Here is a 24441-nt window from a genome sequence, read left to right as displayed (position 1 = left end):
ATTATTAGATTATAAGATTAGAATATAAAATTGAAATATAAAATTAGAATATAATTATTAGACTATAAAATTAGGATATAAAATTACAATGTAAAAATGAGAAAAAAAGAATATGAAATTAGAATATAAAAGCTACCAAAAAAAGAGCTTCTAAAGCTTCATATAAGAGCTTCTCTCTCTCTCTCTCTCTCTCTCTCTCTCTCTCTCTCTCTAAAGCTTCTTATAATAATAGCCGATCACCTCGATTTTTTAAGCATAACATACATTTTTGACTCGATAATGTTCTAGCCAATGACGAAACGTGTTCAACGATCTGCAGTAAATCATGAAATCATAAAAATTTGTATCTTTAATCGAATAAAATTTCAATAACTTTTTAACTACAATCACCAAATTTTTAGCATTAATTACAAAATAATTTCAGCCGAGTAAAGCGACATCCCAGACCGCCTTGCGATATTCGGATAGACGAACGGCAGATGATAGATAGACTTAACGGACCTTCGAATATAACATTAGAATGCAATTATTAGATTATAAAATTAGAATATAAAATTGAAATATAAAATTAGAATATAATTATTAGACTATAAAATTCGAATACAAAATTACAATGTAAAAATGAAATCGTAATTCTCGGATGTGTCAAATGCGAGACATGTTGAAATGTCGAAATGTTGAAATGCCCGGGCAAATCTTCGGGAATTTTTCTCACGGAAAACCGTAAGGCATCGTGCGACGAATGTTTCTCGTTCTTCTGAACCGGTCTACACAATCGAACAGACTACACGAGCATTTTGTTCGCGCGAAGACGCGTATCAATGACAAAGTTACAGTCGATCGTGAATTCCGCACGCGTTTTTCCGCACGGTACCATTGAAATCCGGTCTCGCTAAAAATCATAGGACGTCCGAGATATTGATCCCGTCGCGAGACCGAGGAATACACGCCGTAAGGAACGCTTTTTGTACGTTCCCGGAATTGTTGTCCCGGACTTTTCTCCGCCGATAATTCGATTCGTTTAGTTTCGAGTAGAATTCGCGGCGATTTCGAAGCAGCAGCCGGCCACTTCGGTCAAAGGGGCTCGAACAACGGGCGAAACTATCGAAGACGTCGCCGTCGGGGCGGCGGGGAACAGAGGGTGGAACACACTCCTAACCGGTGGAAAAGCTTTATTAGATTTGTCGGGGGAAACTTTATTCGCGAGGGGCTGAATTTCATTTCTTCGATCCCCGGGAATGGAGTCGGCGATCTCTCCGTCCCACTCTCTCTCTTTCTTTCTCTCTCTTCGTCTCTCGAAAAAGGGACATTGGAAGCGGAGGTTAACCGGCATCGAAACGTGTCGAGCCTCCTCGGTCGGATCGAGTTAATTAGGTCCCGTTGACGGAGCCGATGCGCCGCAAGAAAATAATATATTCGGAGGGTTCGGAAGTTAGCTCTCTCCCTCTCTCTCTCTCTCTCTCTCTCTCTCTCTCTCTCTCCCTCTCTCTCTTTCTCTCTCTGCTCGGCAAGAGGTGCTCGAAAGTTGTCGGCGATCAAAGTTGCCGCTTGCGAGAGCGCGATTAAAATTCGCGGCGGTCTGGCCGCGGCGCGGAGAGTCCCGGGAAGCCGTCGCCGTCGACGTCGCCGTCGCCCGGCGTCGTGACGCCGCGGCTTCAGCCGCCGTTCGGGGGCCGGAAGAGGAAAGTTTAAGCCGCTTCGGTTAAGCCGTCCATTTATTCCGTCGAAAACGGACGCCGAACCACCACCAGCCTCCCCCCGGTCCCGCGTCTCCGGGAGTTTGTTAAAACTCTCGTCAAAGAAATTTGAATATCGCCCGTCGGGACGCCGCCAAACGGAACGCCGTGAATCGCGAACCGTACGGTAAATTAGGCGATCCTGCCGCGCGCCGATCGATTCGATTTTCTCTTCGTCAGAAACCGCCGGCGAGAAACGACGCCTATTCTACGCCAATGAGAGACATGCTTGTTGCCGAACGTCCACGAACGAGCCGCTTCGATGCAGAACTTCGATTATAGCCATAGCTGCGATGTTTAATTTGCTGGTGAACGAACGTGTTTGTACGTCACCAAATTAGTACTGCATCGTTAACAATCCTTAATGCGTTCCGAGCTGTTTTGCTCGATTCTTCGCACTGGTCATTTGATATTTTACCGAAACTTGATGCGTTATATGTAATTATTAATTATCGTATACATAACAAACATGTAAGCATGTAAGCATGTACCATCGGTGGTTATTAGCAGTGCTTTTGATGAGTATACGGTAATGTCTCCCTAACTGACGCCCAGATTGACCACAAAACTGGACAATTTGGGAAGAAAAGATACGATTATTCGAGCCTTGCGACTCGTTTTTATAGTTACCGATTGTCAACAACTATAAAAAACGAGCAGCAAGGCTCGAATAATCGTATCTGCTCTTCCCAAATTGTCCATTTCTGTGCACAAGCCGAGCGTCAATTAGAGAGAATTTACTGTACTCGTCATAGAGAATATTATATGAAATGCCACGACGAGTATACTCGTCGCGCGTAAAAAGTAGCGAGCATTGGCTATTTAAATTGTAATTTTAGTGAAAATAAACGTTTTCTCAGATTTCAAGATGTATAAATAAAACGAACGAATAAAAGATATGAATAATTATAGGAATAAATCATGATATTGGACATTCTTATTGAATTGAAATATTCTTGAACATTCGTATTGTGCCCCTGGAAGGGTTAAAGGTTAAACCGCGGATCTTTATGCAAAATGAAAATTGACATAACCTTAACAGATCCAACGGTTATAATGCAACGTCATCATTAAAGTCTTTTAATCTCTCTACCGCGTTTTGCGTTTCGTCGACATATTTATGTCACAAACGCATCAAATCCAACGTGTAAAACTAATTAACACGTTCTCCGCAGACGTTCGCATAATCGAGACGCTCCATCCTTTTTTCTTCGCAGCTTCTCAGATCGTGAATTCGCCAAATTCGAACGATTCGCCAAATACAAACGCCAATATATTTTGATTAAATTCCTCTGCTTTCGAAATCAAGGAACGAAAGTAAATGTAAAATATTAGGGGGACCGGAAAGTTATGTCGTTTGTTTACATTAAATTCAAACAGATAAATATGCGCATTACTTTTATATTATTATATATATTACTTTTATATTATTATATTACTTTTATTAATATTATTATATTTATTTATATTATTATATTACTTTCCGGTCCCCCTAATATATAAGAAATAAATCTCTGCGAAGAGAACATAAAACGCGAAGCGGTCGGACCAAAATTTGGAACTCAATTACATTTGCTGCTAAATACTCTAAACACCGCGAAAGTACACTTCCCGCCAAAAGTATCAGGACGCGCGGCAAATTACAAGAAATTACAAGAGAATTTATCTAATTCTCTGCAATCGTCCTAACACTTTCAGAAAGTGAAGGGGGAAGGGGGGAGGGGACAATCGATCTTGCGATCAGCGTTTTAAAGACTTAGAGTACATTCGTCGGTGCAAACGGTTTACGTGTGCCAAAACACAGGCGAGTCAGGCTTTCTCTAAGTAAGCAGCTTTTATCGACGCAGCATCCTCGACAGTTTATTGTTTGTACAGATCGATCGAACGACCGTGGAGCGATTCGCGCGGAATCCGGGCATCGGAAGTTGCTCGTTTCGCTTCGCTGGAAAATCTGGGAAACGCGATCATTTTCGAGTACGTGCGCTCGCGGCTGGACGTAAATCCCGGGGCGAAACGCATCCGCCGGCGTATCTCGCGAGGAAACTTGCATCGCGCCATGCGTATATATCACGGGAGGGGGAGAGGAGGGGCCAAGTTTTCGCACAAATCTCGCGAATCTTCGCGATCCGAGGAGAACGCGTCGCGCGCCAACGCGTCGCTCGGCTCGCGCGAAACTGATTGCGAGAAGCGAAACTTTCCGGGCGGCGCATCCCGAGCGAGCCGACGCTTTTTGCTGCGCCGGGAATAATTGCCTCTTCCGTCGCATAATAGAGCAATAAACCTTCGGGGACCGTGGGAAAAATGGATCGAGAGCCGACGCGACGAACGCGGGGGACAGCGACGCGTCTCACCGGAAGCGAAAATCGCGAACTTTTTGGCCGCGGTACTCTTCGGGTAACCCTTTGATTCCAGTCACTCGGGTCCGCGCGGCAACTTGAATGAGAACCGACTGTTTATATTTGACTCGGATGAAGTTCAAAGCGATAGGACCGATAGGAGGGAACGGTCTAAATGTAGGCTAATTGAAGCATCGAGACGTGTTCTTCAATATTTACTTTTCATTTCAATTGTCTGGCGACCGCGCGACCGCGCGCGCCCTGTCGAACGTGGACAGATTCCCTTTTACTTGAAATATAACAACCAGCGAGATACACGCCGTTCTCGTATTAATTACCGCACGGCTCCGTTCACTCGAATAGCCTCAGACACAAATTTGCTTTTGCCGGGTTCACCGAACAAAGATTCTGTCGCACGCTTTTTACGCTGTGTTTTTTTTTTACGTGCGCGCGTGTAACGTGGACTTAGCAGACCGCATTTTTTCGTATTATTACGAATAATCTTATCGTTGAGGAATTAAATGCGATGTATGTGTTGCATATTTTTATCGATTGTTCAACGTTAAATCTACCGGAGTGGTAAACACGATCGGATCCGTGTATATTTCTTTCAAAAGTTGAATAAATTTCGTAGTTCAAGTATACGATACAGTAAAAATGTCGGACGGTTTAAATACATTCGGTGACTTGTCGTTTTTATGAAGCAATTTTTATGAATGCTCGGTAGATGCTGTGTTAAAGTGAGCCGTTCGTGTGACGTGTTACGTCGTAAATGGATTTTAGTGTGCTTCCATTGTAATTTCGTCTAATATAAACGCTTTTTAATGTCTGGGTAAAGGGTGTGACAGAGATAATAAAAAGTAGAAGCGTTCCGCTTCCATATACAGTAATTTTTCCCGACAAATTTCGGGTCGCTGTGGATTTCCCTGTGCTAGTGCTACGCCTATGTAATGTACTGCTGCGTCGATGCTAAGGGTCGACGGAGTTCAGAGGTACGCGACCGTCGAATTGTGTCACGTGGTCTCCGAATTGTCTTCGAATAGTGGCAGGTGGTCTTCGAATTGCCTTCAAATCGTCTCACGTGGCCTCCGAATTGCCACTGAATTGCCTGCGAATCGTGTCACGTGGTCTCCGAATTACCTTCGAATAGTGGCAGGTGGTCTTCGAATTGCCTTCGAATCGTGTCACGTGACCTCTGAATTGCCACTGAATTGCCTTCGAATCGTGTCACGTGGCCTCCGAATTGCCACCGAATTACTTGCGAATCGTGTCACGTGGTCTCCGAATTGCCACCGAATTGCCTGCGAATCGTGTCACGTGGTCTCCGAATTACCTTCGAATAGTGGCAGGTGGTCTTCGAATTGCCTTCGAATCGTCTCACGTGGCCTCCGAATTGCCACTGAATTGCCTTCGAATCGTGTCACGTGGCCTCCGAATTGCCACCGAATTACTTGCGAATCGTGTCACGTGGTCTCCGAATTGCCACCGAATTGCCTGCGAATCGTGTCACGTGGTCTCCGAATTGCCACTGAATTGTCTTTGAATCGTGCCACGTGGCCTCCGAATTGCCTTATAATCGTGTCACGTGGTCTCCGAATTGCCTTCGAATCGTATCACATGGCCTCCGAATTGCCTGCAAATCGTGTCACATGGTGTCCGAATTGCCACTGAATTGTCTTCGAATCGTGCCACGTGGCCTCCGAATTGCCATCGAATCGAAAAAATTAGAACTAAAAAAATTAAATCATCGTTTTTATTCTAGCATTGCTATGTATTCATATAAACGTACATCGGCATACTAACCGCTGCCATTTTTCGCCGACTGCCCCGAGTTTCTACAAAAACGAGCCACAAGACCCGAAAAATCGCGACTTAGTATTCTCGGATCCGCCGGTTTTTCAATTCCGAGCTCCGAACATTTCTGGGAGAAATTACTGGAGAATTCTCTAGAGACCGACCGCGCGTAAATCGGTCGGATCCGATTGCGATGAAAGACAGCTTCGTCTTGCATAAAAAACTCATGTTTGCGCGGAGACCTAACGCGAACCTAATCCCGGATTAGCTAGTAATAAGCTTATAGTCGGTAATAAGGTAGACTTTTAGTAATAAACGCTGTTACGTACGAACGTTATTCCGTTCTTTTAGTCGGAATAAAATTCTCTTCTCTATTCTCGTCGGTATCCAAGCAATTCCAGCAATTGTAAACGCCTTGGAGATATCAATTTTCTTTGTCTTCTGCAAAAAACGATCGCGGTCGAAATAATTCGGATCGTCGTAAAACTGGGAAGTAACTAAAATTCTAAAAGTGCTCTAATTGCCATTCGACCCATGACGAAACCGGAGCTGCTAAATAATTCCAATTTCGCCGATTTTAATGTGCAGCACACTCTCACTGATTGTTCCTCGGGTTGTGCAGAAATATGGACAATTTGGGAAGAGGAGATACGATTATTCGAGTCTCGCGGGTCCTTCTTATAGATACCGATTGTCGACAACTATTGGGTTGGCAACTAAGTAATTGCCGATTTGTTCGATGAAATAAAAAATTTTGTTTTTACTTGGAATGAAGTTTAATCTGTAATGTATTTTCCATTTTGTTCGATGACCTTTTGCCATCTCTCTGACACCTTGAAAATTCCACGCTCGTAGAAAGTCTGATCCTTTTCGGCCAAAAACTGAGTTAAGTGAGATTTTACAGCGTCGTCGTCGTTAAAAGTTTTACCACGAAGGGAGTTGTCCAGGGATCGAAATAAATGGTAATCCGATGGCGCGAGAGCAGGGCTATATGGTGGGTGTAACATAAATTCCCAACCAAAATCCATCAATTTTTGCCGAGTGGACAAAGACGTGTGCGGCCTAGCATTGTCCTGCTAGAAAATGACACCTTTACGATTGACCAATTCTGGTCGCTTTTCCTTGACCGCTGCATTCAATTTGTCCAGTTGCTAACATTCACGGATAATAAAAAATAACATAATAATAATAATAATAATTTTATAATATAACATTTACGGATATCATAAAAATGGGAGTGAGAGACACCTATAACTGAAATCGGCAATTACTTAGTTGCCAACCCAATAGCATCGCGCCTTCGAACCGAACAGACATATTCCTTCGCGTTACCAAAACAAGAAAAAAAAGAAGGAAAAAGCAAAGAAATGATCGAGTTACTTCGTTCGTCCGGTGTACACGTTAACGATGCGAATTACGCGGGTTAATTTGTTGAGCGGGGCGGACGCGTCGGGGACATTTTTAAACCGGCGTCCAGTTCGGGTCTGTTTCTCCGAAGAAAAACCGCTCTCGCGTCGCGTTCGGCGAGCAGATATTTTCCGGAGGCCGCAACGTTAATTGCGACTCGATGCCCGGTCAATTAGTTTTCTAAGCCCCCGCCGCCCGGTAGCGGTAGCTCGGGCTCGGGCTCGGACCGGGCCGTACCGGGCCGTTCGTGTGCGCGTCGGCGCGGATCGCACGGTGTAGTCCACAATAGACACCGAAACGAGATTACCGATGGTGCTTCGCTCACGGTCCATTAGCTTCGATTGAATTACACTCGTCCCTTGTGCGATGGAAATTCCACTTCTATCTCGAGCAGACGTTACACGTTCGACCGAGAGGGGAAAAAAAGCTCCTCGACGACTGAGATTTCGAGCCCGTAGCCAGGGGGCGAGGGAATATATCCGATGGAACGAGGGGGAAACGGGTTACTCGATTGCCCGGAGTCGGAGTTTTCCCGAAAGTATCGGTCGCGGGGACGTAAACGTGTTCGAGAGGGACGAGGCTCGATCGCGATCGCGCAAGCTGCGACGCGACGCGACGCGACGTGACGCACTCGTGTTTATTGCACTCGACGCATTTTCCGCTGGGGGAGATCAGAAACTCAAGGCTGTTTCGATAGAGTTTCATTTTCAACCGTCGTCCTCGGTGTTTGTATCTGCGGCATCGGGCTACGTTTTCGTCTCGGTGTTGTCACGAATTTCATGGCGCAGCGATGCTCGGTTTCGTATTGTCTCGCTTATTTTATCGGAGTACGGTCAATTCCCTCGAATTGTTCGCTTGTAAACGAATAATGGACAATTTTGAAAGAGGAGATGCGATTATTCGAGCCTCGATTGGCCACGATTCGAAGGCAATTCGGGGGTCACCTGATACGATTCGAGGGAAATTCGGGGGTCACCTGATACGATTCGAGGGAAATTCGAGGATCACATGCCACGATTCGAAGGCAATTCGGGGGTCACGTGATACGATTCGAGGGAAATTCGAGGATCACATGCCACGATTCGAAGGCAATTCGGGGGTCACGTGATACGATTCGAGGGAAATTCGAGGATCACATGACGCGATTCGAAGGCAATTCGGGGGTCACCTGATACGATTCGAGGGAAATTCGAGGATCACATGCCACGATTCGAAGGCAATTCGGGGGTCACCTGATACGATTCGAGGGAAATTCGAGGATCACATGCCACGATTCGAAGGCAATTCGGGGGTCACCTGATACGATTCGAGGGAAATTCGAGGATCACAAGACGCGATTCGAAGGCAATTCGGAGGTCACCTGATACGATTCAAGGGAAATTCGAGGATCACATGCCACGATTCGAAGGCAATTCGGGGGTCACCTGATACGATTCGAGGGAAATTCGAGGATCACATGACGCGATTCGAAGGCAATTCGAAGGCCATATGACACGTTTCGAAGACAATTCGAAGGCCACATGACACAATTCGAAGGCAATTCGAAGAGCACGAGCCACGTTTCGAATGCAATTCGGAGGCCACGTGACGCGATTCGAAGGCAATTCGGGGGTCATGTGACGCGATTCGAAAGCAATTCGGAGGCCACGTGACACAATTCGAGAACAGTTTACAGACCATTCTGTGTTGTCTTCCGGAAATTCGCGACGCCTGCTTGACCGACTCCATCGTCCCTTAGCATCGACGTAGCAATGAATCGCACAGGCGTAGGACAAGAACAGATGAAATCCCCGGCAACCCGAACTTTGTCATTTCCCGGGAGAAATTGTTATAGATCGCGATTTTAGGATCGCGTTCGTCTTCGATGGAGAATTCGCGGGCGCTCGCGCGCCTAACGTCGTAGGTCTCGGATGAAATCGATCGGAAAATATTTGGTTTCCGGTTTCCGCGATCGCGCATTTCCATTAAAGCGAAACAAGCGGATAAAGCGACGAGCAGACGAGGCGGAAGAAAATCGGCCGGCGCGGCGCGGCGCGACGGGGAGAAAGAGTAGACACTTGGGCCGAAAGCAATTTTTCACGACACTTGAACGCGGTTCGACGTTCCCGGCGATAGAACGGACGATCCATTATTTCGCTGGGGAACGCGTCGAAATATGCAACCGTTGGGGGGTGGAAAGGTTTCGTTGAGAAAGCTGCCGGCGGAGACGTCGCCGAGGAAATTTCGACACGCGATACACGTCACGTCCCGTTCCCGTCCCGTTCCCGTCCCGTCTCGTTTGGGGAAACTTTCAGCGAACAGCGAGCATTTTTCTTTCGCTTTTCGCGCACTCGATTATATTTTCACTATTTTCCCTGGCCGTTACTTCCGGCATTCCCGGTCATAACGCGGATATCATTTCCGGCGGGAATAAACCGCCGTCGCGACTGCACACCTTGAACGCGATCATTGCGGCCTCGCAACGTCCCCGATGCAGCTTCGATAACTGGGGCCGCATTGAAAGTGCCCTCGAATGTAGCCTTCGATACGGCGCGCACCGGCATTATGACAGTCGAAAATTCATTTTCGCGCCGATATGCACGCTGTTCACGTTCCCTCGTAGCTTACCGGTGAACTTTTATTTTTACTACGGAAAACTTTGGACCTCTGGCGCCGGCGTCGTTTGTATGTTAAACGAGAGACCACGATTCGCATCTCAGACATTTTTCAGACCTGAAACGCTAAAACTATCGTGCTCCAAAAGTGACTGACGTGGCTTGCTCCGTAAGAATTGCAAGACTGAATTCGGTTAGACATTTCGCCAATTTTATTATACATCTAAAATGAATATATATATTTTTTTTATATATTTTATATATATTTATTATATATTTATATTATATATATTTATATATATTATATTATATTATATTATATTATATTATATTATATTATATTATATTATATTATATTATATTATATTATATTATATTATATTATATTATATTATATTATATTATATTACATTACATTAAATTATATTATATTATATTATTATTATATATTTATTTTATATATAATATTTATTTATTAAAATATATATATATATAATTTTATATATTTCATATATATATCTTTTTTATTTTATTTAATATAGCAGAGTGTCCCAGAAGAAATGGGAGCTGCAAAAAAGATGTTTGGCAGGACAGGGTACGTCATCCAGTATTAATAGCTTTCTTTCTGAGTGCAGACGTGAAAGAGCTTCCAAAGTCGGCTAAACTTTTTTGACGGAAAGCTATATTCTTTTGCCTCGGAATATAACAACAAGCACTTAGACAAATTCAAAGGGGTGCAAACTGCACGGATATCATTCCGAGTCACATTGTAGACGATCCTAGCAACTCGAGTTACATCTGTGCCGTTTCGCTGCACTCGCTCAAAACAAGGCACTCTGTACAAATGAACCGTTTATTTTGAAAGTGGCATAAGTCACTTTGTTTTTAAGTCGATATATTTAAGGGTTCGCGTTTTAACACGTTTATAAAAATATGGATGCTAACTTTCGAGAAGATTCACTTGTATTTGTTATCTCAGGATACAGATATTTCTCTCAGTATAAATAATTTCGTATAAACATTAAAAAATCACCACTTTTCATTACGGTAAAGTGACTTATGCCAAACGGCTCAAATAATTGTAGAATAAAAAATGTGCGCCCGTTCCTTCTTGGGCCAGTAGATTTAATACAACCGTTGGCAACGGAATAGAATAAAACGAATCGCATCGACTGAAACGGATCGCTATCGAGGCGGCTGCGATTGCAAAACAAAAGCGTTAATAGCGGCGGAAAGGTCGCAATCGGCGTGGCTCCCGAAATATTCCGGTGACGTCTGATTTATCTTTTCGATTTACGTTCACGGGGAAACGCGTCGCCGATCCGTCCTGGTGTTTTCGCAAACACGACAATGCGGTATTTGAAAATTGTTCGGCGAGACGAGATGCCTGCGAGCGTGCAGCTCAGAGGAATGCACTGTATTTCGAGGCAATCTGCGAACGCGAAGGGGTTGCTGAATTGCACGCCATCCAGCTAGGTCAGGAACGGGAAGGAATATTTGAATACGCGATGCAGACAGACTCGAAGATAAACGAAATTCGAGCGGCACGATCCGGGGTGCACGGTTTTAATGTTTTCATTTCGAAAATGTTTTGTATTTTTAACGATCGCGTGTCTCCTTTATGCGGAATCACGCGAGAGCCTTATCATCGCGACCGTGGTACAACGGGGTTCTCGCTGAATTCAACGGGTATCGCGAAATACAGAACGACAATCTGCGCGAATTATTTTCCATGTATTTTGAATTCCTTTGTTTTTTAACGGGCCGTCCAAGCGATAGGAGCTTTCGAATGGATGCAGTGCATCTAAGAGAAGCTCGATTTCACGGTTATTGATTTGACAGGATTTACGTGAAAAATAGTTCAATTGCGCGTACGATGGCAAAAACGAGATATATTAACGCTATGCCGTCCGCCGATCTTAACCCTTTTAGTGCCGGAGGCCGATATATCGCTTTATAATAACAAAATTTTACACATTTACAATATATAAATATAAATATAAATATTCATGTTATTATAATGAAGTATTATGCAAAATTATATCACAAATATATTTATGACAACATAATTTTGTTTCAGCAGTATAATATATATAATTATATATAATTATATTATATAATATATTATATATTATAAAATTATATATATATATATTAATATAATAATAAGTGTATTTGGACGAAAATTTAACAAAATGTCGCATTTGTACGTTTACATTTTCTAATGACAGCAATTTCAACAACAATCTTCTCTCTTCAACAAAAACAGATACTTAAAACTTGTAAATAACGCCACTCAACAATTCGGATGAATAATCGTAGCGCCTCTCGTGACGAAACTACGAACTAGAATTAAGGGGTCCGTACAGCGCCAAAGCACGCAGCGAGAAAACGCCCAAACTGTTGGCCAAATTTACCGACAGATCAATTATCCTTCGGAAATACACGGTGGCGCCATCTTATGTCTCTAACAATGATTCGCAGTCGGTAATTCGTCGAACAGTTTGAGCGTTTTGCCGCTACGTGCTTTGGCGCTGTACGGACCCCCTGATTTTAGTACCAAATTCAGCCACCGGTAGCGCCACTGATCGCAAATAGCGCCAATTTTTTCATTTTTACGAACTGATCTATTTCCTATAATGGAAAATAAAATGTGTTATCGAAGACGTCGGTGATTACAGTGTCATTTAACATTATTTAATTACTTTTATTATTTAACAAAATCCTTCTTTGTCGTGAACGCACGAAGGCGAACAGCTCGATACACTGAAGATCGGAAAATATCAGGCTCGAAGGATCAATGTTTTAGACTTCAGGGTTCTCCGAATTGGCAACACTGTGTATTATTACTGCTATTATTGCTGATACGCTGTTCGGAGTGAATCGGAGTTCGGTGTGCAAAGCAGAGGCAGAAGCAAAGTGTGTGGAAAACGGAGGGTTGTTTAACTTAGTTTAATGCGAGTAATAATATGTGAATGATATTTACTACAATGGCAACAAAACTGGCAAACCGTCCGAGAAGCGTTTTGTTAACGTTCGTTCGTTATCGTCACAATCCGAAAGCGTGGAAACCGGATGCTGTTAGATACCCAGGCGTCACATATTATCCGCGGTAAGATAAAATAATAAATGCTTATTATTCGAGCATTTTCTTATTATTTGATTCTGCGAATTTGCCTGTTTCAGCAATAAAACCGATGTGGATCCACCGATCGTACCGTCGAAAATTTTTATGATCCATAGGGTAAAACCCTTCAAAGGCAATCCTTATTGGGATAAGGACACCCTCAAACGTATAGGATTAAGTGAAGTTGTGAGAATTTATTTAATTATGTAAAATAGGATTATTATTTATATAAATACTGTGGGTTGTCAATGAGACACCCTCTGAAATGTATGAGATTTGCTGGGTCTTGTAGGTTAGATTTTCTAGGTTATGTTTAGAATTGTATCCAGGAGAAGAACTACCATGCTCGGCTTGTTTGCAAAACTAGACTAGATGATTAGATTAATGTAACCCTCGTAAATAATGGTCGACGTTATTCTTACAGAATCGCGAACCTGTTTTTGTAAAAAACACGCCCGAAGTGTGCAGTCAACTGTGGAAGATCAAGCATTTGATCAAAATTACTCCGGTGAAGTTGCCCGACGGTGAGATCAAAGCTGACGAGAACAGAGAATATTACTTCCACTCGAGCGGGGCTATTTACATAGGTGGCAAACTAGATCCTGCCAGACTCGAGGCGACGAACAATTTTAAGAATTCGATGGCAAGAATGAAGCATAGGACTATATCCGAGAAACTTAGGCTGAGATGGTTAAATGGATCGCTTATATAAGTATAATTTATATATAAGCATAAAGTGATCGTTCACGGTTAGTTAAAAAGAAATAAATCACCATTGAACAAATAATATATTTTATTTGCGTGTCGACTTGGGGCCGTGCGGCCACGTTACAACCTACCAACAGGAATGTTAAAATTTTCATTTATTTTTCTCTTTTCTCCCTCGCAATCCGTTTGTCCTGATCTTGTATAATATTCGAGCAAAGTTCTATCGTGGAAGATGAGTGCCGCTTTGGGTCAGTCGTGCGGACCTACTACTTAAGTGTTAAGTACGGTGTCACCGAAACGCGAAAATCAAATCGAATATCGTGTCTAATGGTTAATGAGCGATACTAGGATCGTAACGGGCAGTCGTACGCGATCGGTAAGCTCGAAACCTTTTCTTTAGTTTTCTAGTTTGTCTTCTTTTCCGAGACGAACCCCGCTAGGCCGTTCGCGTTTCTCGTTTCTCGGGTTAGGTGGTTGTTTGGGGGGGTGGAGGAGACCGTTTCCGTCGATAATCCGACAAGCTTGCTACGATATAGGGACGCAAAACTCTTCTTTTTAACGTGTCCGAAAGTTTCGTAATCCGCTAACCGTTCAATAGTACTGATTTACATTTGTTTGACCGTTTTTTTTCGCAGGACGAAGAGATACAAGTCTAGACTCGAAGATCCGTAAACCTAATATACCGTAACGCGGTTACGCTAGATCCTATGGAGAAAGGAAACAATGCTCGATCCTCGTACATGCTTGAGTAGAATTGAAAAAAGTTTGGAGTAACGCGAATACTGGAAGTCCTAAATAACAACGTGACACGGCGGCTCCCCGTTCCGCTCCTTGTCTCCACGAAGAGCCAAGAGCCCCGGCCCCCTCCCCCCTTAGGAGGAGTTGGTTCGCCTGCGACTCCGGAGTTTCCAGAATCGCCTGTCCCTGGACGTATGATGAATAGAAATAGTGTTTTGTGCTTTCGGTCCCTTCTCGGGCATGTACATCCTGAGGAGCCTCGCGGCGCGTTCCTCCTGCGATTTGTCCGCGGCCTTTCCGCTCAGGAAGCTGAGCAGCTTCATGCTGCGCTTCTTGATCCTCAGCCGGTTCAGGAAGTTCTTCTCGGAGGTTCTCGTGGGGCTGCTGTCGTTCGGATCGTCGGACTCGTCGTCGAATTTCTTCGACTTCCTGTGCAACAGTTCCATCTGCCTTCTCCGGTCGTACTGGTTGTCGCCTCTTCGGTACCTGCGGCTCCGTATCTGCGACTCGGCGGCTTCCATCGAGAACTCCATCTTGGCTCTCTCGGCGCCCAGCCTCTCGGCGTTCCGGTTGCAGGTCTCCTCCGCCCTCCTGGCCACCGACTCCAGCTCCTTCAGCCGGTCCGCCTCCTTCGAGCTCTTCAGGGTGTCGGAGGAGGCGGTGGTAGCGCACCCGTCGTCCACGTCCGACAACTTCCGGTGCAGGTTCACTATCTTCCGGCGGAACTCCTCGTCCTCCTGGCTCAGCTTCGCAAAGATGCGGTCCCTGTCGTTCGCGTCGGAGCTCGAGCCGACGCTCTTCGACGTCGTCGTTTGAAACCTCTGTCACCACCATCCAACCTGGTCCTTCCCACTCCCGGGCGAGTCCTCCTCCTCCGGCAACGGCTCCAACCGTCGCCTACCCAGGAAACACCGGAGCGAGCCCAAGCTACCGCTGCCCAACAGCTGATCCATATTCAGCTCCGGCAGGCCGCAGTCCTCGTTCTCGGACTCCTGGTCGGCGTCGTCGTCCGCGGACAGGTTCAAACCGTAGTTGTCCTCGCCGGAACCGGCCACGTTGCCAGCGCCGTTCGGCGGCGGCTAGGGAAGTCAGGCACAGCTCGGGCTAGTGATTCTTCGGAAAGAAAGGGCAAGCATTGTCGTGCAGATGCGTGCGAAGCTTACCAACTAACCTGTCATCGAGTTTTAAGCGGACTCTATCGCGTGACTCGCGCTTCGCGGGCTCGTGCTGGCCGAGAAACGACGCGAGATCCTGGCCCGGACAGTGTTTAAACCTTTTAGGTACGGCTGAATTCCGCGCGAGGCTGTTTCTCTGGACGGCAGAGTCTGATATTTACTGTACAGAGTCTGATACTGTATATTCTGTCTGTATATACAGGGTGTCCCAAGAATGTCTCGCAATCCGAAAGTGGCGGGTTCCTCGGGCCATTTGAAGCAACTTTTTCCTTTACAAAAATGTTCTCCGAGGCACCGTTAACGAGTTATTAACGAAAAACGGTGACCAATGAGAAATCGCGCACGGCTGATGCCCCGCCCTCGCGACGTAGGTCGACCGGCGCGACGCGGCATTGGCCGTGAGGGCGGAGCGCCGACCGCATTCGCTCTCCGATTGGCCAGTGTTTTTCGTTAAAAACTCGGAAACGGTGCCTCGGAGAACATTTTTGCAAAGGAAGAAGTTGCTTCAAATGATCCGAGGAACCCGCCATTTCCGGATTGCGAGACATTTTTGGGACACCCTGTAGACTGTTGTGAATCGATGCGAAGACAAAAGAAGTGTGAAACAATGCGTATGAAGACGATTATTTGGTTCAAACGATGAGCGAGTGAGCTACTAGAGCAAGCCACTATAGTGGCGCGTCGTCCAGAGAGATGACATCCGCGAAAGCCACTATAGTGGCGTGTCGTTCTGGAAGATGACATCCGCGAAAGCCACTATAGTGGCGCGTCGTGCCTAAAAGGTTAAGAATTTACGCTTTTTCTATTAGGTTGGGGAATAAGTTCGTAGCGTTTTTATATTTTCTTTTATTTTACAACGATTTTGTTGCTGTTCGACGAAGCGTATAATATTCGTCCGATAGAGCTCTTTCTGCTCTACAAAACTGTGCTAATCGTCTTTTCGAGTAATTTAATTTGTTATTACTTTCGAGGCTTAGAAATGGAATATCGAGGAGGTAAAAAGCAACATTTTCGACATCTTCTCTTCTTCGCTTTTTTCATCGAGGCCAAAAAGCTGCCGAAGCAGCCCGGGACATTTGCAACGTACACGGAGAAGGTGTCATAGGCGAGTCTACAGCACGGAAATGGTTCGCGAAGTTCAAAAATGGCGATTTCGACGTCGACGACACGCTCCGCGGCGGAAGACCTTCCGAATTCGACGAAGAGCGTCTCGAAGCACTTTTGAAGGAGGACGGTCACCGAACAAGTCGTGAATTGGCCGAAAAAATGAACTGCGATCATAAAACGATTCTCGATCATCTTCGTTCGATGGGATTTGCCGAAAAATTGGGAGCCTGGGTGCCTCACGAGCTTAACGAAAACAACGAAGAAAATCGTCGTGTGATAAAAAACGCTACGAACTTATTCCCCAACCCAATAGTTCACCGATTCCCTCGGCTTTCGGATAAACTGCGACGTTGCGAAGTTAGGTCTTCGGCCAGGACTCGGTCACTTCTTGCCACCGCGTTTCGGGTGCCGTTTATGCGACTAGTAGATCAAGGTATCTGCGATCGTTTCAAAAGTTCGAAACACGACGCGCATGATAAAGGAACAATAGAGGACATACGTGAAAATAGAAAGAAACAGAGAAAGAGAGAGAGAGAGTAGAGTGAAAAAGAGAATAGAAAGAAGCAAACCTTGGAGAAAGAAAAGAAACTTAAAGAGAGTGTGCCTTACCTTTGCAAGCTACTTCGCGAGATTCGTAACCGATCAAGAAGCGAAACGCAGTCCCGAAAGTAAATGATCTCCGCGCATCAGAGAGTTCTATCAAACACAGCGATGGACGTGTAAGAAACGTATATGTATTGTGAGATATCTGACGCAAAAGTCTGTGCGCAAAGCTCAGCGAGTTGCTTAGAATTTGGCTCGATCGCTCGCGTCGTCGAATCGTCGAGGCACGTACCGATCGGCGTTTGCTCGAGCTCGCGCCGGTACCTTCGAATGCCGGCGTATCGTACGATCTTGAAATAGTCTGTATGATTACCGAACTCGCGGAGAAGCTCTCGTCGTCGGGACCACCTGAGGTCGGTGTGCCCCAGATATCGTCACCGGACGTTGCTCCGGAGGTGGTCCCCTCCTCGTCGTTCGGGTCCAACGAGTATTCGGTTCTCTCCGGGGGCACCGGCGGCTGAAGAAGGTACCCACCGACACCCTCGCTGAGCTGCTCGAGCAAAACCATTTTACTGACCACGTAGCTGCTCGCCCTCGCGGTCCACGCTCTCAGACCCGTCGGCGGCGACTCCGTGTCCCTGTTCTCCTCGTCCGCTTGCTCCTCGAGCTCGTCGTCCTGGTCCAGGCTGCTCATCGTGCCGAACCTCCTCAGGGCTCTGGACAAATCAAACGGGTTCGCCTACGTTTGTATCGCCTGTTTCCACACACGCGGTGGCGGACTTACAGTAATGTCTCCCTAATTGATTAATGGTGCACGAAAATCGACAATTTGGGAAGAGGAGATACGATTGTTCGAGCCTTGCAGCTCGTTTCCATAGCTGTCGACGATTCGTGATTATAAAAATGAACCGCAAGGATCGAGGATAATCGTATCTCCTCTCCCTAAATCGTCCATTTTTGTGGACAATCTGAGCGTCGATTATGGAGACATTACTGTATACCGTGGATCCTCGATTATCCGTTGCTTATTCTTTAGATGCAGCGCTAGATTAAATCCTTACTTCGCTTTTCCAGCACGTGGCATTGCACACAGGCCACCTTCGATCGAGCACGCATATTTACATTTATTTACACGTGAAACGTGTTCGGTTCACAACGAATTCGGGCACCGGAGGTGTCCAGATAATCGAGGCCCTGCTCGAAGGTACAAGACTGTTCGAAAATGTTCTAAGACAGAATCGTAGCTGTCCTTGCGTACACAATTACCAATGTGTCGCTGTCGCAAGCCGGTGACCTTACCTGTACGGCGGCTCGCCGTCGCAGTCGAGGTCGTCCTCGCTGCCGTCCTCGGTGTTGCCATCGGCGGGGGTGTAGCTGGGGCTGTTCCGGCCGGGGCTGTCGTACAAGCCGTTCCTCAATCTATGTTTGGTGCAGAGATCGGGCGTGGGCGGGACCACGGAGATCTTTGGCGGTAACGGTGAAAACGGATCCCTCGTCAGAGGCGGCGTCGGGCAACCCGATCTACGGCATACGACACGATCGAACCGTGCTCGACTGGTCATGCGAGAACTTCGTCACCTGTGGCACCTCCTGCAGATGTTGATGGAGCTGGTCGAGTTCTCTTTGGAGGAGCCGAGGCTGCCGTTCTTCTTCGTCGACACGCTGTTCGATTTGACGGTGCTCAGGCTGGCGCTGGACGCGGTGCTCTGTTGCTCCACGTCCGAGTTGCCGACCTCCGTCACGATCTCTTCCGCGGGCGTGTTACGGCCACCCTCGGGCTCGTTTATGCTCTCCTTGGGCGCCCTCGCCGCCAACTCCTCGGCCGTCCACTCCTCTATCGGCGCCTCCTCGTGGTCCGGCGGCGGGATCTGGTGCGAGTTGCGCACCCACTGCGCCAAATGATTGTCCTCCCTCGAGTTCTTGATGATCGTCTCGATGCTCTCGGCCGACCGCGACCCCTTCTCCTCGTCCGGCTTCGACGTCTCCCTGACGGTAATGGTCTGTTGACACGCGACGCCGTTAACATTATCGCCCTTCATCTCTCTCTCTCCCTCTCATTCTTTCTCATTCTCGCTTTCTCTCTATTTATTTCTATCTTTCTCTCTCTCTCTCTTTCTATTTTTCTTTCTCTATTTTTCTCCCTATTTTTCTTTCTCTATTTTTCTCTCTATTTTTCTTTCTCTATTTTTCTCTCTATTTTTCTCTTTCTATTTTTCTCTATTTTTATCTTTCTATTTTTTTCTCTATTTTTCTTTCTCTATTTTTTTCTTCTTTTTATTTTCTTTTTCTCTATTTTTCTCTTTCTATTTTTTCTCTCTCTATTTTTCTCTTTCTATTTTTTCTCTCTCTATTTTTCTCTTTCTCTCTCTCTCTCACACACTCACTCTCTCTCTCTCTCTCTCTCTCTCTCTTTTTCTCTCTTTCATTCTCTGTCATTCTCATTTTCTCTCTCTATCTATTTCTAGATCCTTGAGACAATGATTTGACGACCTAGATCTAACTATTTCTTTCTCTCTTTCTATTTTTCTCTCTCTATTGTTCTCTTTCTCTCTCTATCTATCTATCTATTCTTCTCTCTCTCTCTCTCTCTCTCTCTCTCTCTCTCTCTCGACTCACCTGCGAGCTCTCCGTGGACTCCCTAACGGCGGCGAAGTTGCTGCCGGTGATCGGACTCTCTTCCGGGCTGTCCTGATTTGGCGTCCCCCCGTATCCTGTATTCACATAGATTCTAAAATCCAACGAATTAGTGCAGATACGAGCCGAACGGACGATTCGCCGACCACGTCGGCCCGGTGTGACAGAGGGAGCCCTTACATTTGCCGTTGGAGAAGATTGTGCCAGACAGCCTTCAGCTCCGGCGTGGGAGCGCGCAGCACCAGGACTCGCCGCCGGGGCCGACTGTGAGGGCTGCAGCCGCCGCTGTTCGTCACCTCCACGTGCCCGTTCTCCGAGTTGCCGTTCGGATTGATGGCCACCTGCAGCCGAAACTCCGTCGGCCTCTTGCGAACGGTGAAGCAAGCCTCGGCTACGTTCGACAGCCGCAGAGGCTCCTCCGTCACGAACAGAACCCGGTCCCTAGAGACCCTGGCGAACACCAGCAGATCCGTCAGCAGCAGGGCCCACGATGGCTGCAGGCGGGCCCGACCCTCCACCTTCGCCAGCGCACCACCGAAGAGCCTGCGAACCCGTGCGACGCTGATGGGACGTTCTTTTGATTCGATAATCGAGTCGTTAATCATGGAGTCTTGGAAGTTGATACACCGATTGGTACCAGATATTAATTATTCTCCCCATAATTCAATCAATAATCAAATCATCGTTCTCAAGGGTCGACTATCCGGCGCTGTTATCGACCTGCAACTTCAACTTATTCGCGCGGACAACCTCGCAAGACTAAGCAGCAGTGTACAAGCAGCACCCTTGGGTGCGATAAGGAAACGAATGCCACGGGACTGCGTTCTTATAGACAATTATTGGACCCGCGTTTCGACGCCAACTCCCAAGGCCCCACTGACAAGAGAATCGTCGACGGACCATTGCCTCCCAGGCATCGCCAGGGTGAACGGTTTGCACCTCGCGAAGACGAGTCGCGACTCGACCTCCTGCAGGCTGAGCAGAGGCCTGCCGGTGTCCCGCGGCGGCTCCATGACCCCTGCGTTCGCCGTGGCTTCCCTGTAGCCTTGGGCCAGGTCTCGGGCCTGCTGGCAATTCCTGGGCGACGCCTGACCCAACAGTCTCGTCATCTCTCTGGAAATGGAGGGGGCAAAGGAGAGGTTCGCTCTCTTCGCGGGCGTCGCGGAATGTACAGTCGACCGCATAAGTGCAGTAACTTCTCTCTAATTCGCGGTCAGATTGCGCACAAAAATATGGACAGTTTGGGAAGAGAAGATATGATTATACGAGCCTTTTTTATAGTTATACTGATCTCGTTCTTATAGTTACCGATTTTATCAACAACTAGAAAAACGAATCCAAATTGTCCATTTTTGTGCACGATCTGAGCGGCAATTGTCAACAACCGTAGAAACGAGACCATGACGTAACCTTCGCATAATCTTCGCATACATTGAGAACGCGACGATCGCTTACGTGGCCGACTGTACGCGGCCCTATAGTACCTATAGTGCTCGAGGGGCAGAAGCAGTACGCCGGTCAGATCGGGACGCCTTTTCTGCGGAACGGCCGGTTCGCAGACGAGTTTCGCGAACGCGGTGTTCCGTCTGAGGGCTACCAAAAGGCAGCAGGCTCGTTGGAGGCCGCTCAGGTATCTCCTGTAGGCCGCGGTGATCCTGGGTACTCGGCACAGATAGCTGTCGACCCCGCCGCCTTCGTCGCGGATCTCGTCGGAGATCTTGAGCAGCTCGTCGAGGTTTTGGAAGAGGATCATGTAGTCCGCGGCGGACAGGACGTCGCGCCTTTCTACCAGCGGCGCCATGAAGCGCGTGTGCCCGCTCTTCAAGATCCCCCAGTATCTTGTCTCGCGAACGGACAGCTCCTCCTCCGGCGGCGCGTCCGGGGCCAGGTTCGGGAAAACCTGAACGCGCGTCCACTCGCAAAACTTGTGCTTTTCCCACAGGGAAAACTTTGGGGAACGGCATGCGGGGTGGCTTCGGGAATTCCTCGTGCAGTTTGGATTTACGGGGACTTGAAACATCGGTATGATTTTGATACCGGTATCGCAGGGCTGACCACTGCGACGATGTGAGACCGGGATCGTTGAAGTAAAGAAATGTGTGAAGAACGAAATCATTGTAATATTGATAACGATGTAATACTGGAATCGTTGCAGTTTAGTATGAATACCGGAATCATTGCAATATTGAAACCGAAATAAATACACCGGTATTTTTTGTTTGGTTCTCCTTTTGGTGGCACGGCAGATATTTAAACGTGACAGATTTTTAAGTATTATGTTTTTATGAGGCTCGTTAATTTTAACTGTAAAAATAGCGACGTAATATTTGTACTCTAATATAAAAGTATCAATATCTTGGAATAATAATACCAATTGATATTAAATATAATATATATTATAATAATATAATAATACATATATTATATATAATTAAATATATATATATATATATATATATATATATATATTTAATTATATATAATATATGTATTATTATATTATTATAATATATATATATATAATATATATTATTATTATAACGATATATTATCGTTATAATATAATATTAATATATAATAATAATATATAATATAATTAAGTAATATACTGTATATACTTATACTGTCCAATTAAGTTAAGTAATATATAATATTACTATCGTTATAATATATATAATATAAGTAATATAAAATATCAATATATCTTGGTATTATTACACCAAGATATATAGATATTTTTATAAAAGAGTATAAAAATATTACGTCGGTATTTACAAAATATAAATATATTTTGTTATAATAATACCGAGAGATATATTGATATTTTTATACAAGAGTATATAAATATTATGTCCATATTTACTTTTTTTTTTTTTATATATATACTGTATTAAGTATACCGCAACGGTATCACAGACCTCGGTATCATAGCAATTGCGTTACTGTATACAAATTTCGGTATCTGCTAACATAACAACGACGATAAAAACAATACCGATACTAAATCCGTGATAAAAAAAAGATTCTTCAGAAACTCTAACGAAATAGGGGAAGCCAAACAGATTACCGACAAACCCGAACAAATACACCGATATCTTCGTATCTCGTTCTCCCCAAGGATTTCGCAGGTAGAACTGAAAATTGAACCGGTAGACCGGTGTGCCTGGTTTCGGAAGGTATATCTCCGATGGTTGATGTGGGACAGGGTGTACAGAAATAAACGAAACGCAGCGACTGGTTTGAAACAGAACTTGTTGAACAACAAAAAAGAAAAAGACAACCGACGGTCATTACAAAACACAACTTAATCGCGTCGTTCGCGTGGTTACACAGATCGTAAATAACCTAAGCGGCGTTACAACAGCGCAAGTGAATCGCGACACAATGAATGTACAGAGAGAAGGGGTTGGGAGAGAGAGGCGGCACGCGGCATGCGTGTTTAGCAACCAAACGTAAAACAAGCTCCGAAGTATGCGCATGCAGCGGTGTATCGCTCTCGACAGGAATCGCTAGGTGGGCCCGACCGAGATGGGACAGAGAGGCTGGCTCTTCCTCGGATGCGTTTTCGATCGACGGGCCGAAATTCTCCGGGCCCCGTTCCGGGGTCTATAGGATCGCCGATCGTGTCCCGACGGAGAAAGGGAGAGAGAGAGAGAGAGAGAGAAAGAGAGAGATTCGGTTCTCGGGAGGAACGAGGCGCGAACGAGCGACACAAATGACAAATCAAAGAAAACTCAAGCGAAGCGACTTCCGCCCCTGCCGCTGCTCGTTCCCGGCCTCGTTCCTCATTGGGCGGCGACGATCGACGCGGAACGACGAGGGTGGACGCGACGAGGTCGCGAGCTCAGACGAGGACGCCGGTACCGACCTCGGCGGTGAACGCGACCGCGGGCTGTCCACCGGAGACCGGCTGCTGCATGCTGACGTTCACCGAGCTGGGCCGGTGCATCGTCGAGTGCACGTGCCCTCCCTTCCGGTACACCTCCAGGATCAGCTGATTGGTCGCCGCCTGGATCAGCCCGAGGATCTCCTCGCGCGGCAGCGTCACCACGTTCGTCGTGTCGACGAAGACGACGTGGTCACCTGGCCTCAGGCCGGACCGCTCCGCCGGGCTGCCAGGGTCGACGCGCTCCACGCGGGGTGGCCTCCCCCAGGACAACGAGAATCCCCATGGTACCTGTAACAGAACGTACGGTGAACAAAGTGTCGACCTGGGAGCGCCAATTCCGGCCAGCCCCCCGCCTGCGAACGGGACACTTCCTCGAGAAAGAAGTGCCACATACGGAGACGCCGACAGGGGGGCCCGAGGTAGGCACGCTCGCTGGGCTCGGGATCGGGCCTATTGCCAGTTCCGGCCCGATCGCGGACCTGCTGCGACCCACCGCCCCGGGTAATCGGCCTAAACGGCAATTACCGTGGCCGCCGGCGAGAATTCTCGGAACGGTCCCTTTGGTAACCGAAACGTTCGCGACCCTTCGATTCACTACCCGAATTGTCGTTTAACCCTTTAAGTGCTCGCTAAAACGAGAACGTTTGGCCGAG

The 24441-nt window shown here is 46.4% G+C and overlaps 2 protein-coding genes across 6 annotated transcripts in view; one reads left to right on the top strand and one right to left on the bottom strand.

The window, feature by feature from the left end:
* The first annotated feature begins 12557 nt into the window (after window positions 1-12557).
* On the top strand, window positions 12558-13781 carry mRpL30 (mitochondrial ribosomal protein L30). The gene is made up of 3 exons (XM_033465897.2): window positions 12558-12979; window positions 13054-13180; window positions 13419-13781. The coding sequence occupies exons 1-3, from the start codon at window positions 12843-12845 to the stop codon at window positions 13704-13706; spliced, it is 552 nt and encodes a 183-aa protein (XP_033321788.2). The 5' UTR covers window positions 12558-12842; the 3' UTR covers window positions 13707-13781.
* A 1476-nt stretch (window positions 13782-15257) lies between these two features.
* PsGEF (Protostome-specific GEF) overlaps window positions 15258-24441 on the bottom strand; it is a 30488-nt gene continuing 21304 nt past the window's right edge. For 2 of the 5 annotated variants that reach the window (XM_076525560.1, XM_076525563.1), the window contains exons 8-16: window positions 23768-24076; window positions 21384-21799; window positions 20800-21012; window positions 20080-20442; window positions 19882-19993; window positions 18844-19265; window positions 18565-18786; window positions 17558-17981; window positions 15258-15519 (exon numbers count right to left, since the gene is read on the bottom strand). In XM_076525560.1, coding sequence (XP_076381675.1) covers window positions 15265-15519; window positions 17558-17981; window positions 18565-18786; window positions 18844-19265; window positions 19882-19993; window positions 20080-20442; window positions 20800-21012; window positions 21384-21799; window positions 23768-24076 — 2736 coding nt within the window. In that variant the 3' untranslated portion in view covers window positions 15258-15264. Of the gene's footprint in view, window positions 15554-17557; window positions 17982-18564; window positions 18787-18843; window positions 19266-19881; window positions 19994-20079; window positions 20443-20799; window positions 21013-21383; window positions 21800-23767; window positions 24077-24441 lie in introns of all 5 variants that reach the window. The other 3 variants (XM_076525564.1, XM_033465895.2, XM_033465896.2) reach the window with 2 other exon arrangements.

This window comes from Megalopta genalis, chromosome 1, assembly GCF_051020955.1.
Source record: "Megalopta genalis isolate 19385.01 chromosome 1, iyMegGena1_principal, whole genome shotgun sequence".
Taxonomy (NCBI): Eukaryota; Metazoa; Arthropoda; class Insecta; order Hymenoptera; family Halictidae; genus Megalopta; species Megalopta genalis.
This window is presented reverse-complemented; position numbering and strand designations above follow the sequence as displayed.